General features: G+C 44.3%; 1 protein-coding gene across 1 annotated transcript in view; it reads left to right on the top strand.

Moving 5' to 3' along the window:
• Positions 1-7,626, top strand: part of CD109 (CD109 molecule) — a 465,421-nt gene extending 457,795 nt beyond the window's left edge. Inside the window, exon 33 of the mRNA XM_073569324.1 lies at positions 7,316-7,626. Coding sequence (XP_073425425.1) covers positions 7,316-7,482 — 167 coding nt within the window. The 3' untranslated portion in view covers positions 7,483-7,626. The remainder of the gene's footprint in view (positions 1-7,315) is intronic.
• Positions 7,627-15,516: the final 7,890 nt, after the last annotated feature.

The raw sequence follows: 15,516 nt of genomic DNA, 5'->3' as shown, positions 1-15,516 counted from the left end.
CCAGCTACAGAACAGATGCACACATTGCAAGCTTAATTCCGTTAACGAACGAGACTCCGTCATGCCCCGCGGTCCGAGTCCGGCTTACTAGAGGGGCACGTGAGGCTCTGGCACATGAGATTGGCCAATAACTGGAGTGTCATGCCCTTACATGTCCGTGGCTGCATGTGAGCTACACTGAAAAGGCCAGCGTTTGTCGCTTACAGGTGCAGATAACCCGCTGAACAACGTTAGTGATGGGGATCAATGATTACAATTATTACCCGCGAACGATGATTTCCCAGTAAGTGCAGGTCAACCGCAGTTCTGGAATTAGGCCTAACCGTCATTCCTGAAAAAATGAAAAACTTACGTGTGCAAACCACAGGTGCTGTAGCTTGCTTAACAGCTCGCCAGCCGTTCTCACGCCCAGTATGGATTACACGTGATTGCACAAAGGTGAGAAAGGGTACCGTATGCCCGGATAACATGTATGGATAGCGTACACATTCAAAATATATGTCTATACATCAGGAGGCAGGCTCAGACGGTGTTAGGCCCAGTATGGCTTGCAAGTGATTGCACAAAGGTGAGAAAGGGTACCGTATCCCCGGATAACATGTATGGATAGCGTACACATTCAAAATATATGTCTATACATCAGGAGGCAGGCTCAGACGGTGTTAGGCCCAGTATGGCTTGCACGTGATTGCACAAAGGTAAGAAAGGGTACCGTATCCCCGGATAACATGTATGGATAGCGTACACATTCAAAACATGTCTATACATCAGGAGGCAGGCTCAGACGGTGTCAGGCACAGTATGGATTTGACGGCCCATAATACACAGCGGAGGAGCAGGGAGAGGTAAAGATTGCAAATGCTGGGGCCCTGCCCAAGCAAGGGGGGCCCACTCGTGGGCGTCGGTACTGGCACTGGGCCCCTCATAGTACGGCGGTGTGTCTGACGGCGGGTGTGCACCACCACCGTCAGAGACACTTGATTGCACTATGAGGGACCCTGTGCCAGTGCCCGCGCCCAAGAGTCGGCCTACCCACCTGTCCAGGGCAACGGCACTCGCACGGTGTCGTGCGCTAGGTGGTGACCCCAGCCATGACGGGGGGGAGGCAGCACAGTTAGGGAGTTTTAGAAAGTGGCATATGTTGATGTTGGACATTCAGCTGATGCAAAAGGCGAAATAGGTCAAGTCCCAGGAAGAGGTGAACCAAAGCAAGCCATTTTTCTGTCACCCTATGTGTCATCAAGGGAAGGTGGGACAAAATCCTTGGAAACCCATGCATGGTTCATTTTAATGAAGGTTAGATCATCCACATTTTGGGTTGACAGACGGGTCCTTTTTTCTGTCAAGATTGATCCAGCTGCACTGAAGACTCTTTCCGATAGCACACTTGCAGCTGGGCAAGCGAGCTCCTGTAAGGCATATTGTGCCAATTCAGGCCAGGTGTCCAGTTTAGCGGCCCAATAGTCAAAGGGGAATGACCTGTGTGGGAGAACATCGATATGGGAGGAAAAGTAGTTTGTAACCATAGTTGACAACTGCTGTCTCCTGTCACTTTCCATCGATGCAGTATTACCAGTTGTGTGAGCGGTCCGTGAAAAACCAGTCCACAACATTGTCATGAAACCCCTGTCTCCAACGCCACTTCTGCTGTGTGCACCATGAACACCTCTGCCAAGCTGCCCCCGGCCCGTACGGCTCGTGTGAGAACCATCACCGCTGCTGTGTGCTGGGAATGCCTCAAGCAACCGATTTACCAGAGTTGCTTGTTTATTAGCCAATATTAGGTCAAGGTTCTCCTGTGGCATGATGTTTTGTAATTTGCCTTTATAGCGTGGATCCAGGATGCTGGCCAACCAGTAGTCGTCATCGTTCATCATTTTGGCAATGCGGGGGTCCCTTTTTAGGATCTGCAAGGCATAATCTGACATGTGGGCCAATGTTCCCGGTGTCAATGATGCACTGCGAGTGCTGGTTGGAGGAGCACTTTCTGGCAAATCCACATCCCTCCAGTCACGCACAAACCCTGTACCAGACCTTGCCACGCCAACATTTTCACTTGCCCCACGAGATGCATCCTCCTCCCCTAAGTAATCATCCCCATCATCCTCCTCCTCTTCTTCCTCCACCTCGTCCAGGAGAGGTCCCTGAGCAGACAATGGCTGAATGTCATCAAGGATTCCCTCCTCCTCTTCCTCCTCATCAACATTGGCTGCAGACGCGTCAAAGTTTGCATGAGCAGACGCATCAGTGGGATGCTCATGCTTAGGATGGCGTCGTCTGCGCTTACCAGCCGTGTGCATTCCTCAAAACACTGAAGGACTTTACAGAGGTCTTTCAGCTTCGACCACTGCACACCTGTCAACTCCATATCTTCTCTCAAAGTGCCTGGCCGTGTATCCTCCCACAAATGCATTATGGCCTGCCTCTGCTCGCACAGCCGCTCCACCATGTGCAGGGTGGAGTTCCACCTTGTTGCAATGTCGATAATGAGGCGGTGGTTGGGAAGGTGGAGCAATCGCTGCAGCTTCTGCATACGAACGGAGTGTACAGGCGACCGGTGGATGTGCGTGCACAGTCTTCGCACCTTCTGGAGCAGGGCTGTTAACTCCGGATAATTTTTGAGGAAGCACTGCACCACCAGGTTCAAGGTGTGAGCCAAGCAAGGTATGTGGCTGAGTTTTGAAAGGGCTATGGCTGCCACAAAATTACGGCCGTTATCACTAACTACCTTGCCTGCCTCAAGATGTACACTGCCCAGCCATGACTCAGTTTGTCGCTTCAAGTACTCGGCCAGCACCTTGGCGGTGTGTCTGTCGCCCAAACACATCATCTGCAACACAGCCTGCTGACGCTTTCCACTAGCTGCTCGATAGGGGGACACCTCGTGTGCAACAGTGGCAGCTGCAGATGGAGTGCTCGTGCGACTGCGCTCTGTGGACGAGCTTTCGCTTCTGGAGGAGGAGGAGGAGGAGGAGGAGGAGGGTCGAACACCTACAGCCAACTGTTTCCTATACCGTGGGCTAGGCAGCACTGTCCCACCACCGCTGTCCCCTGTGGACCCTGCATCTACCACATTAACCCAGTGTGCAGTGATGGACACGTAACGGCCCTGGCTATGCCGACTGGACCATGCATCAGTTGTGAGGTGCACCTTTCCACTCACTGACTGCTTGAGTGCATGGACAATGCGGTCTTTTACATGATGGTGGAGGGCTAGGATGGCTTTGCGAGAGAAGAAGTGGCGACTGGGTAGGTCATAGCGTGGTACTGCATTGGCCATGAGTTCGAGGAAAGCTGCACTTTCCACCAACCGATAGGGCATCATCTCAAACGAGATTAGTTTGGCAATGTGGGCGTTCAAACCCAGTGTACGCGGATGAGAGACTGAGTACTTTCTTGACCTACTCATAGTGTCTGGGAGGGTGAGCTGGACTTGAGAGCTGCATATGGTGGAAGTAGCGGTGGACAGGGCGGACTGAGAGAGGGTTGATGATGGTGATGGAGTTGGTGTTCTTTCTGATAGCCTAGATTCAGTATTTCGTTGATATAACAGTGGGATTCCCTGACTGCTGTTGCCTTGCAACGACACCTCAACATTTGCTGCTGTGCTAACCGGTGGGCTTACAGTGGGGGAAACAATGTAGCGTTGCTGACTACCTTCTTTGTGATCAGTTGCACATGTGGCACTTGAGGTTTGGTGTTGTGTCCACGCTTGCAAGTGCATGCTGGTTAAATGTCTAAGCATGCAACTGGTATTCAAATTTTTCAGATTTTTCCCTCGGCTAAAGGTCTTTGCGCACTTCTTACAGATAACCTTGGCCTGATCATGAGGATTTTGTTCAAAAAAGTGCCACACTGCACTCTTCCTACTTTGGCAGACATTTTGCGGCCTAGCACGCTGTGATCTTTTGACCGTCTGGACAAGCTGTCCAGCAACTCTTTTGATTTTTGGAACCTGTCTTTGGAGTGCTCCGGGCCTGCCAGATAACAGCTGTTGCGATGTCGATGTCTGCTGTGGATGCTCCTCCTCATCTGAGCTATTGGAAGCAGCACCTTCTTCCCCCAATGGATGCCAATCTGGGTCAACAACTGGGTCATCCATCACCCCCTCTTCAATGTCATGTGCACCTTCCTTTGTGTCATCGTGTATGGTGGTATAGTGTGCGGGAAGGGGCACCTGAGTCTCATCAGGGTCAGAATCTGGCTCTGTACACTGCGAGGACAATGTAGTGCTCTGAGTGAATGTACCAGCAGAATCATCTATCAGTGGCTGTGCATCAGTGCACTCCATGTCAGATTCATCTTGGCCTGGGTAATTCACCATTTCACTTGATAATCCAGGCATGGTATGTGAAAACAGCTCCATGTAGTAATCATTAGTATGGCCTGCGTCATCCTTCAATCTTGGTTGGGGTGAAGGACACAAGGAAAGGTGTGGTTCATGAACATGAGCCTCCAATGACGACTCAGTGCTTTTACTTTTTACAACTTCAGAAGAGGAGGCGATAGAGCTGGAGGCTGAGTCAGCAATGTAAGACAAAACTTTTTCCTGAAGCTCTGGCTTTAAAAGCGGTTTGCCAACTCCTAGAAAACTAAGCCTTCGAGGCCTTGTGGAGCCAGACGATGACGCAGGCTCAACACCTCCTGCATTCGGTCCTACTTTGCTTTTGCCACTACCATCATATCCACCACCAACACCATCATTACCAGCTGCCAACCCCCGCCCAATTCCACGGCCTCTTCCACCAGCCTTCCTCATTTTTGGTAGAAATGTAGACAAAATCCAACAAACTATATAGTAATGTAAAACAAGGTACAAGGTGTCTATAGGACAGGGGAGATTTTGAATTTCTGCAGACACTAGTGGACACTGGACACTTTTGGATTGTGTGAGGCCCACTGAATATCAGAGCGCTATGTCACAGGCTCGATGGCACAGGTGTGAAAAAAGTGACTACAGGATAAGGGAGATTTTGAATTTCTGCAGACACTAGTGGACACTGGACACTTTTGGATTGTGTGAGGCCCACTGAATATCAGAGCGCTATGTCACAGGCTCGATGGCACAGGTGTGAAAAAAGTGACTACAGGATAAGGGAGATTTTGAATTTCTGCAGACACTAGTGGACACTGGACACTTTTGGATTGTGTGAGGCCCACTGAATATCAGAGCACTATGTCACAGGCTCGATGGCACAGGTGTGAAAAAAGTGACTACAGGATAAGGGAGATTTTGAATTTCTGCAGACACTAGTGGACACTGGACACTTTTGGATTGAGTGAGGCCCACTGACGCTGTATGGTGTGAAAAAATGCACGCTTAGTACCTCAGCAGGACAAAAAAAAAAATTGGGATTGCTTTTAAAAAAGCAGTTTGCAGAGCAGTGGGTAAACAGCAATGCAGCTGTCAGGAAGCCTTAGAAGGCAGCCTAACAACCAACACCGCTGATCCACCACAATATAGCCTCCCCTTGCACTGCACACACAGTGACTGGTGTGTTGTACAGGCAAAATCGCTAGCAGCAGAAGCAGTTTTTTTTTCTTCTTCCCTGCCTAACGCTCTCCCTACAGAATCAGCAACCTCTCCCTATGCTAAGATCGGCAGAAGTAAGATGGCGGTTGGCGTGCACGCCCTTTTATAACCCCTGTGACGCCCACCAAAGCAAGCCAATCACTTGCATGCCCTTCTGAAAGATGGTGGTGACCCCTGTCTATGTCATCACGTTGCCCACAGTGTCCATGGATCCTGATTGGCTGAAAAAGAGCGCAAAACAAACTTTTGAAATGCGACTTTGGCGCGTAAGTCGCCGACTTCGTGGCCGACCTCATCCTAGGGTCGGGTTTCGTTTCATGAAACCCGACTTTGCCAAAAGTCGGCGACTTTTTAAATTTTTCGACCCGTTTCGCTCAACTCTACCCCTGATGATGCTGTGTGGCCAGCCAATCACTGCACGACCACAACAAAGATGGCTGCGGTGTTTCATTTCCTGGCAGACAATCCCTGCATCGTGATTGAGTCTGTAAAGTCAGCCACAAAAGCTGGGTGGAGACCCGAGTTCCTGCCAAGTCGTCCCGCAAATGCTCTGCGCTCGCCGAGTACACCGAGTACCGTGATACTCAGGCAACTAAAGAGTAGAGGTGAGCACGTTCGCGCATCACTACGCTTTAGCAGCGGGCACAGGCTTTAGACAAGCTGCCGCTCCCCCTCTATCTTGTGAGACCTTCAATCGAGTATAAGCCGAGGGGGGCTTTTTCAGCATTAAAAAGTGCTGAAAACTCGGCTTATACTCTAGTGTATACGGTAATATTTGTGCTCATAACAACTCTGTAATGTATAAAAACCTACAAGGAGAAAGAAGTACTAAGCCTATAGAGTAAAAATTTATTTTTATTGATAGAATTAGCTAAAAAACAAGCATAAATAAAAAGTGGAGATATTAAATAGAGAAAACTTCTTGCGTAGCAAATACTCAGGTAATGGTATGTTTAAATGTCATATAAACTAGGGCTACTGATAAGGTGCTTCTGCAGAAAATAATATATATTGAGTATGTACACAAAATACCTCTATTTGTCTTATCCAAAAGAAAAACAATGTCATCAAGTGATAAATGTTTTTATATATCCAAGGCAGAGGACTGTGTATTGGAAAGAATTAAGTAACACAAATCAATAAAAAAAACTTTGTACCTTAAGGATAAGCAAGATGTAGTTCAAAAAGGGAAAAAAGGGGATAACGTGCAGTGCAGTCAATAGCCAACATGACTTTAATTTGTTCATGTTCATAGATTTTTGAGTTATTATTACTTTTGTCACGTTCAAGTTATTTCTGTCACCTTTGTGGGTTTTTCTGTTATTAAACGAGGGATACCAACAATTTTAACCATGTGTGTATATCATGGCAAATGCTGATACCTACCAAACATGATTTACAATGTGAAATACTGATGAAATACTACTGCAAAAACATTTTTGGACAAATGTGTGCACAAGGTGCCTCTGTTCAGATTCAGCCTGTATAGGTAGTATTAATGAATAAATAGTACCATCAAGTAAATAGTATCCTATCACTTGTTGATGCTAATTATTCATTAATATTACCTATATACTGTATATAGGCTGAGCAGAAGCACCTTGTGCACACATTTATCCAAAATATTTTTTGCAGTAGTACTTCATCAGTATTTCGCATTGTGAATCATTTCCTAATGCTAGTAGCAGAGAGGGCATTGGGAGTGTGCAGTGCCCAAAACCGGTATGTGTTTTGTTGAGTAGAAGTAAGCTTTACAATGTTTTTATCTTTGTTTTGTAACAGGGAGAAGGACTATAAAAAACTACAACTCAGAGGTTATGACGACATTGTCTCCTTGTTCATTCTGTAAAGATGACTGTAATATATGTTTGGACAACCATGCTTCCCGACCATCAACTGCCCAATGTTTGTCCTTATTGTTATTTTTAGTATTTGCTATATGTCTGTAAAGAGAACTTTTACATTAATAGCAATGTCACATTTTATACAGTTGTGTTCAATGCTTATACTATTCTTTGCAACAATTCCAAGTAACATTTCATTCTTGTACCATACAAAAATAAATGCAAGTGTTTATGAGGACTGAAAGCTCATCATCGCTCTAAAGAGTACTCATGTTTTACATTTTATTCCATAAATCAATAGAACACATGAACATAAGCAACTTTGTAATATATCTTATCAGAGAAATCTGCTTCTTTCACCGTCTGGACTGAGCATTCATTTTCAAAATTCTCAATTGCAGGTTAAAATCTGTATCCATGTTTAATATTGATATTCTGAAGTAAAAGTTAAACAATGGTCACTCTATAAATGAGAAAAATCTGTATTTAGATTTCATTAGATCATCTTTGTTGAACAGCAGTAATCTTATATTTTAGCTGAGTATTTATTTTTGTTTTCTATATTATTGTCTCTATAAGAAATATAACTGTGCAGTTTTCTTTTCAGTTTTAGGCAACAAAAAGCAAAACATATACACATACAAAATATGAGATTTAGCAGCCATAGCATAGCAGCAGTTTTAATAGCAGCAGCAGCTGAAGCAGCTATAAGTTTAGACATTTTAAAGCAAATGCAATTTTGAACCAAAATCAAAAATTAGCTTATGACAAACCATGAATTTAAAGGGTATGTGTCAGTAGGGTCAACCCTCCTAAATAGTGATGGGCGAGTAGCATTGTTGCTCGGGTCTCCTCGAGCATGCTCAGGTGTCCTCCGAGTATTTTGGCGTGCTCGGAGATCTAGTTTTTGTTGTCTCAGCTGCATGATTTGCGGCTGCTAGACAAGCTGAGCACATGTGGGAATTCCCTAACAAACAGGCATTCCTCACATGTATTCAAGCTGTCTAGCAGTCGCAAATCATGCGAGTGAGACTACGAAAACTAAATCTCCGAGAACTACAAAATACTCGGAGGACACCCATGCTGTACTTTCCCTGAACATGCTCGTTCGGTGAAACCCGAGCAACAAGTATACTCTCTCATCTCTACTCCTAAACCAATCTACAGTGGGGCAAAAAAGTATTTAGTCAGTCAGCAATAGTGCAAGTTCCACCACTTAAAAAGATGAGAGGCGTCTGTAATTTACATCACAGGTAGACCTCAACTATGGGAGACAAACTGAGAAAAAAAAATCCAGAAAATCACCTTGTCTGTTTTTTTTTTCATTTTGTTTGCATATTATGGTGGAAAATAAGTATTTGGTCAGAAACAAGCAATCAAGATTTCTGGCTCTCACAGACCTGTAACTTCTTCTTTAAGAGTCTCCTCTTTCCTCCACTCATTACCTGTAGTAATGGCACCTGTTTAAACTTGTTATCAGTATAAAAAGACACCTGTGCACACCCTCAAACAGTCTGACTCCAAACTCCACTATGGTGAAGACCAAAGAGCTGTCAAAGGACACCAGAAACAAAACTGTAGCCCTGCACCAGGCTGGGAAGACTGAATCTGCAATAGCCAACCAGCTTGGAGTGAAGAAATCAACTGTGGGAGCAATAATTAGAAAATGGAAGACATACAAGACCACTGATAATCTCCCTCGATCTGGTGCTCCACGCAAAATCCCACCCCGTGGGGTCAGAATGATCATAAGAACGGTGAGCAAAAATCCCAGAACCATGCGGAGGGACCTAGTGAATGAACTGCAGAGAGCTGGGACCAATGTAACAAGGCCTACCATAAGTAACACACTACACCACCATGGACTTAGATCCTGCAGTGCCAGACGTGTCCCACTGCTTAAGCCTGTACATAGAATCATAGAATCATAGAATCATAGAATCGTAGAGTTGGAAGGGACCTCCTGGGCCATCTTGTCCAACCCCCTGCTCAAAGCAGGATTCGCTAAATCATCCCAGTCAGATGTCTGTCCAGCCTCTGTTTGAAGACTTCCATTGAAGGAGAACTCACCACTTCTCGTGGCAGCCTGTTCCACTCATTGATCACTCTAACTGTCAAAAAGTTTTTTCTAATATCTAATCTGTGTCTCTTCCCATTCAGTTTCATCCCATTGCTTCTAGTCTTTCCTTGTGCAAATGAGAATAAAGTTGATCCTTCTACAATGTGACAGCCCTTTAGATATTTGTAGACAGCTATTAAGTCTCCTCTCAGTCTTCTCTTTTGCAAACTAAACATTCCCAAATCCTGCAACCTTTCCTCATAAGACAGGGTTTGCAGACCGGTCACCATTCTGGTCGCTCTTTTCTGAACTTGCTCCAGTTTGTTGATGTCTTTTTTAAAATGTGGTGCCCAAAACTGGACACAATATTCCAGATGAGGTCTGACCAAAGAGGAGTAGAGGGAAATAATGACTTCACGTGATCTAGACTGTATGCTTCTGTTAATACATCCTAGAATTGCATTTGCCTTTTTTGCTGCTGCATCACACTGTTGACTCATATTCAGTCTGTGATCTATTAGTATACCCAAGTCTTTTTCACATGTGCTGTCACTTAGCCCTATTCCTCCCATTCTATATATGCTTTTTTCATTTTTATTGCCCAGATGTAGTACTTTGCATTTCTCCCTGTTAAAAACCATTCTGTTAGTTGCTGCCCACTTCTCCAGTTTATTTAAATCTTTTTGAATCCTCTCTCTCTCTTCTCTAGTATTAGCTATCCCTCCTAGCTTTGTGTCATCAGCAAATTTAATCAGTTTACCCTCAATTCCTTCATCTAAATCGTTGATAAAGATGTTGAACAATACAGGGCCCAGGACAGAGCCCTGTGGTACCCCACTTGAGACATTCTTCCAACTGGATGTACAGCCATTTACGACCACTCTTTGGGTCCGATCACTAAGCCAGTTATGAATCCACCTAACAGTTGCCTTGTCCATTCCATACTTAGTCATTTTTTCAATAAGGATTGTATGAGAGACTTTGTCAAATGCTTTGCTGAAGTCAAGATATACTATATCTACAGCATTTCCTTGATCCACCCAATCAGTGATACCGTCATAGAAGGAAATTAAGTTAGTCTGACATGACTTATTAGTTAGAAACCCATGCTGACTCTGTTTAATCACTTCATTCTTATCCAGGTATTGACATACATGTTGTTTAATAATTTGTTCAAAGATCTTTCCTGGTATAGAAGTCAGACTCACCGGCCTATAGTTGCCTGGGTCCACCTTCTTCCCCTTTTTGAAGATAGGAACAACATTTGCTCTTCTCCAGTCTTCTGGCACTTCTCCTGTTCTCCAAGAATTTTCAAAGATTATGGAGAGGGGTTCAAAAATTTCTTCTGCTATCTCCTTCAGTACTCTGGGGTGTAATTCATCTGGACCTGGAGACTTGAATTCATTTAGGTTAGCTAAGTGTTTCCTCACTATCTTTCTGTTTATAGATATCCTGGATTCTTCTATTCCCTTAATAGGACAGTGAATAACAGTTGATGTTGCATTTCCTTTCTGAGAGAAAACAGATGCAAAATAGGAATTTAAAAGTTCAGCCTTCTCAACATCCTGTCTTACCATTTCATCATTTTCATCCTGTAAAAATCCTATAGCATCTTTGACTTTTCTTTTACTTTTGACATATCCCCAAAATCCTTTATTATTGCTTTTGACATCTCTTGCAAGCCTCAGTTCATTTTCAGCTTTAGATAATCTGATTTGTGCCCTGCAGGTTCTGCAGACAGCATTATATTCTTCTTTAGATATGCCTCCCTCTTTCCATTTTATAAACATTTTTTTCTTCCTTTTTAGCATGTGCTTAAGTTCTGTGTTCATCCATCCTGGTTTCCTTAAATGCTTCCTATTCTTCCCTCTTTTCGGAATTGTTAACAACTGTGCTTTGAGAATTTCATTTTTCAAGATTTCCCATCCTTCCTGGACATTTTTGTCTTTAAGGATATCCAGCCATTGGATCCCTCCAATTCTCTTTCTGAATCCCTTAAAATCTGCCTTTCTGAAATCTAACCTTGACGTCTGAGTCTTCACAGGTCTTCCACCTCTAGTAATCCAAAATTCTAAAATAGCATGGTCGCTACCTCCTAGGGTCCCAGCCACTTTTACCTCCTCAACCATTTCCTCCCTGTTTATAAGGATTAGATCCAAGGTAGCAGTTCCCCTTGTTTTCTCCCTTACCTTTTGGAAGATAAAGTTGTCAGCAAGAGAGGATAAGAATTTCCTTGACCTGTTAGTTTTGCCTGAGAGAGATTCCCAACAAATGTCTGGATAGTTGAAATCTCCCATGACAACTATGTCATATTTTTTGGAGAACTTGGCCATCTGATGCATAAAGAGTTCATCTATATATTCGGCTTGCACAGGCGGCCTGTAGTAAATGCCTACAATGGTGTCCTTTCCATTGTTCTGTCCTTGTATTCTTACCCAAACAGTTTCCACAGAACTCCCAGTCTCTGAAGCTTCAATCTCTGTGCAGATATACGCATTTCGAACATACAATGCGACACCCCCTCCTCGTTTATCAAATCTGTTTCTTGCAAATAAGTTGTATCCTTCTAGTCTTGTATTCCAATCATGTGTATTGTCCCACCAAGTTTCAGTGATTCCAATTACATCATATTTCTGTTCCTGTGTTAGTAGTTCCAATTCTCCTTGTTTGTTGCCCATGCTTTGTGCATTAGTATAGAAACATTTTAGTTTGTGATTGGTTTCTCTTTCTCCAATATTTTTATTAATTAGATTCTTTCGTCTTTGTTCTTCCTTTCCACTTCTAATAGCAGAGTTCTCAATAGCATTTGTCAGGTGTATGGCTTTTTCTGGTCTTTTGCTTCCCTTCCCATGTTGTTCTAGTTTAAAGCTCTCCTTACAAGTGTAGCAAGGCGACTTCCAAATACATGCTTTCCAGTCTTCGTAAGGTGCACCCCATCTCTAGCAAGTAGTCCATCGTATAAGTAGTTCACTCCGTGATCCAGAAATCCAAATCGTTGCTGACGGCACCATCGACGTAGCCAGTTGTTCACCTGCAGAATCTTATTCCACCTCCTTGTTCCATGGCCATCCACTGGGAGGATGGAAGAGAAGACCACCTGCGCTCCCAGTTCTTTCACTTTCTTGCCTAAGTCTTCAAAGTCTCTGCAGATGATTTCCAGGTCGTTTCTTGCGGTGTCATTTGTCCCCACATGTAGTAGCAGGAATGGGTAGTCATCTGTAGGTCTGAAGAGTCCTGATATCCTGTCAGACACATCTTTAATTTTTGCACCTGGAAGACAGCACATTTCTCTTGTAGTTATATCCGGTCTGCAGATAGCGGCCTCTGTTCCTCTCAGCAGGGAATCCCCCATGACCACCACTCTCCGTTTCTTCTTCACAACATTTTTCTTTCTCCATCTAGGAGGACTCTGAAGGCGTACAAGGTTGCTGTTTGTTGGCAAAGTCTTATCCTGATGTATTTCTTCATCGTTTTCCTGCGTGAGAGCCTGGTACTGGTTTCTGAGCAGTATGGGTGCTGACTGCCTCCTGATCCTCCTGCTTCTCTGGGTCACATGTCTCCATTCCTCTGTTTCTTCAGGTGTACTTCGAATTTCTTCTCTTTCTGTAACATGAAGAGATAATTCTGCTCTGTCCAAGAACTCTTCACCTTCCTTAATGATCTTCAACGTAGCTAACCTCTCTTCGAGATTTTGCAACTTTTCCTCCAACAGGGACACAAGCTTGCATTTGTGGCATGTGAAGTTTGGCTTTTCCACTGGTAAATCTGTGAACATGTAGCAAGAAATGCAGCTCACCAAATGGCTCCTGGACTCTTCCATCTTGAGATTTCTTAAAAACGATGAAAGATGAGCCAAATTTCGCGCGCCGATAGACGCGGTTGATCGTTGAGCTCGCGGAGACTCTTCACTTATCCCAGAAGGCACTGGGAATATGCAAATGATCTCCTCAAGACTCTTCCCCTGGTTTTCCGATTTCCTCTTTTCAGCTGCAACCGCCAAAACCCAGTGATCGTTGAGCTCGCGGAGACTCTTCACTTATCCCAGAAGGCACTGGGAATATGCAAATGATCTCCTCAAGACTCTTCCCCTGGTTTTCCGATTTCCTCTTTTCAGCTGCAACCGCCAAAACCCAGTGATCGTTGAGCTCGCGGAGACTCTTCACTTATCCCAGAAGGCACTGGGAATATGCAAATGATCTCCTCAAGACTCTTCCCCTGGTACATGTCCGGGCCCGTCTGAAGTTTGCTAGAGAGCATTTGGATGATCCAGAGGAGTTTTGGGAGAATGTCCTATGGTCTGATGAAACCAAACTGGAACTGTTTGGTAGAAACACAACTTGTCGTGTTTGGAGGAAAAAGAATACTGAGTTGCATCCATCAAACACCATACCTACTGTAAAGCATGGTGGTGGAAACATCATGCTTTGGGGCTGTTTCTCTGCAAAGGGGCCAGGACGACTGATCCGGGTACATGAAAGAATGAATGGGGCCATGTATCGTGAGATTTTGAGTGCAAACCTCCTTCCATCAGCAAGGGCATTGAAGATGAAACGTGGCTGGGTCTTTCAACATGACAATGATCCAAAGCACACCGCCAGGGCAACGAAGGAGTGGCTTCGTTAGAAGCATTTCAAGGTCCTGGAGTGGCCTAGCCAGTCTCCAGATCTCAACCCTATAGAAAACCTTTGGAGGGAGTTGAAAGTCTGTGTTGCCAAGCGAAAAGCCAAAAACATCACTGCTCTAGAGGAGATCTGCATGGAGGAATGGGCCAACATACCAACAACAGTGTGTGGCAACCTTGTGAAGACTTACAGAAAACGTTTGACCTCTGTCATTGCCAACAAAGGATATATCACAAAGTATTGAGATGAAATTTTGTTTCTCACCAAATACTTATTTTCCACCATAATATGCAAATAAAATGAAAAAAAAACAGACAATGTGATTTTCTGGATTTTTTTTTCTCAGTTTGTCTCCCATAGTTGAGGTCTACCTATGATGTAAATTACAGACGCCTCTCATCTTTTTAAGTGGTGGAACTTGCACTATTGCTGACTGACTAAATACTTTTTTGCCCCACTGTATATGAGCATGCAGGTGGTAGAAAATTGAATTAAATGATACTTTGTTAGCTACGATCATATATATTATTCCACATAAATCCATGTTTTTCTTATGTGTGAATGAGCTGTAATAGACTATGTACTGGACACAGATCTCCCTGTGAATCTGCCTACAGACATCATTTTAAATGAAAGTGGAGTTACCCGCATGAGATATGGAATGGCCGCTCTCTGCTCTCCTGATCTCACTGCAGAGCTGTGTGTGATTATATGGCCAGGGTCACACTAGTGTATGACATAGGATGCGATATGCTAATGACCCTTAGTCTCCTGCTCCGCTGCGAGAGGGAGCAGAGTATCAGCGCTCTGTGCTCTGAGCCTCTCACACAGAGAGGATTGGAGCACAGATGCAGAGGAGGTGGAGAAATGAATTTCTCCATCTCCTCCATTGTCGGGGTTAGCGTATATCGCACATCACTCACAGCAAGCTGCAATTTCACTCACACGTTGAAAACGGCCGAGAAAAAAAACGCTGATCGGAGCTGCCCCATACATTAACGGTGGTCCGAGTGCTATGCGATGTTTTATCACATAGCATTCGTCTGTTTTCATTGCTAGTGTGACCTTAGCCTACCTGACACATCTGCAGGTTCCTCTCAGCTTCAGCTTCCATCTCACGGGCAGACAGGGTTGCAATACAACAGTGCTGTGAGTGCTGCAGCAAATGTGTTTGCAAGGAGTAAAGTTCAGTTATGCTGCTCTGTGTATGTTAAATGTGTCATACTCGTAACTCCCTCTTTCATGTAAAATAAGTTCTGGATGCTTGATCATGCAGATCAGTGCCAAGCCCTTAACAGATCCTTTACATATTAAGAAAACATGGTTTTCTCTGGAGAAAGAATTCTTATTATAGATATCTAGGTATAATTTTATACGCTTCTAATCACCTGCGTGCCCATACAGAAGGCTTAGGTAGGTTGATCCTACTGACAGATTAAGTGCACTGTTAGCTCTTTA

The sequence above is a fragment of the Dendrobates tinctorius genome, unplaced genomic scaffold (genome assembly GCF_039654945.1).
Source record: "Dendrobates tinctorius isolate UK_male_01 unplaced genomic scaffold, ASM3965494v1 ptg000024l, whole genome shotgun sequence".
Taxonomy (NCBI): Eukaryota; Metazoa; Chordata; class Amphibia; order Anura; family Dendrobatidae; genus Dendrobates; species Dendrobates tinctorius.
Note: the sequence above shows the minus strand (reverse complement) of the source record. Positions and strands in the feature narration are given on the sequence as shown.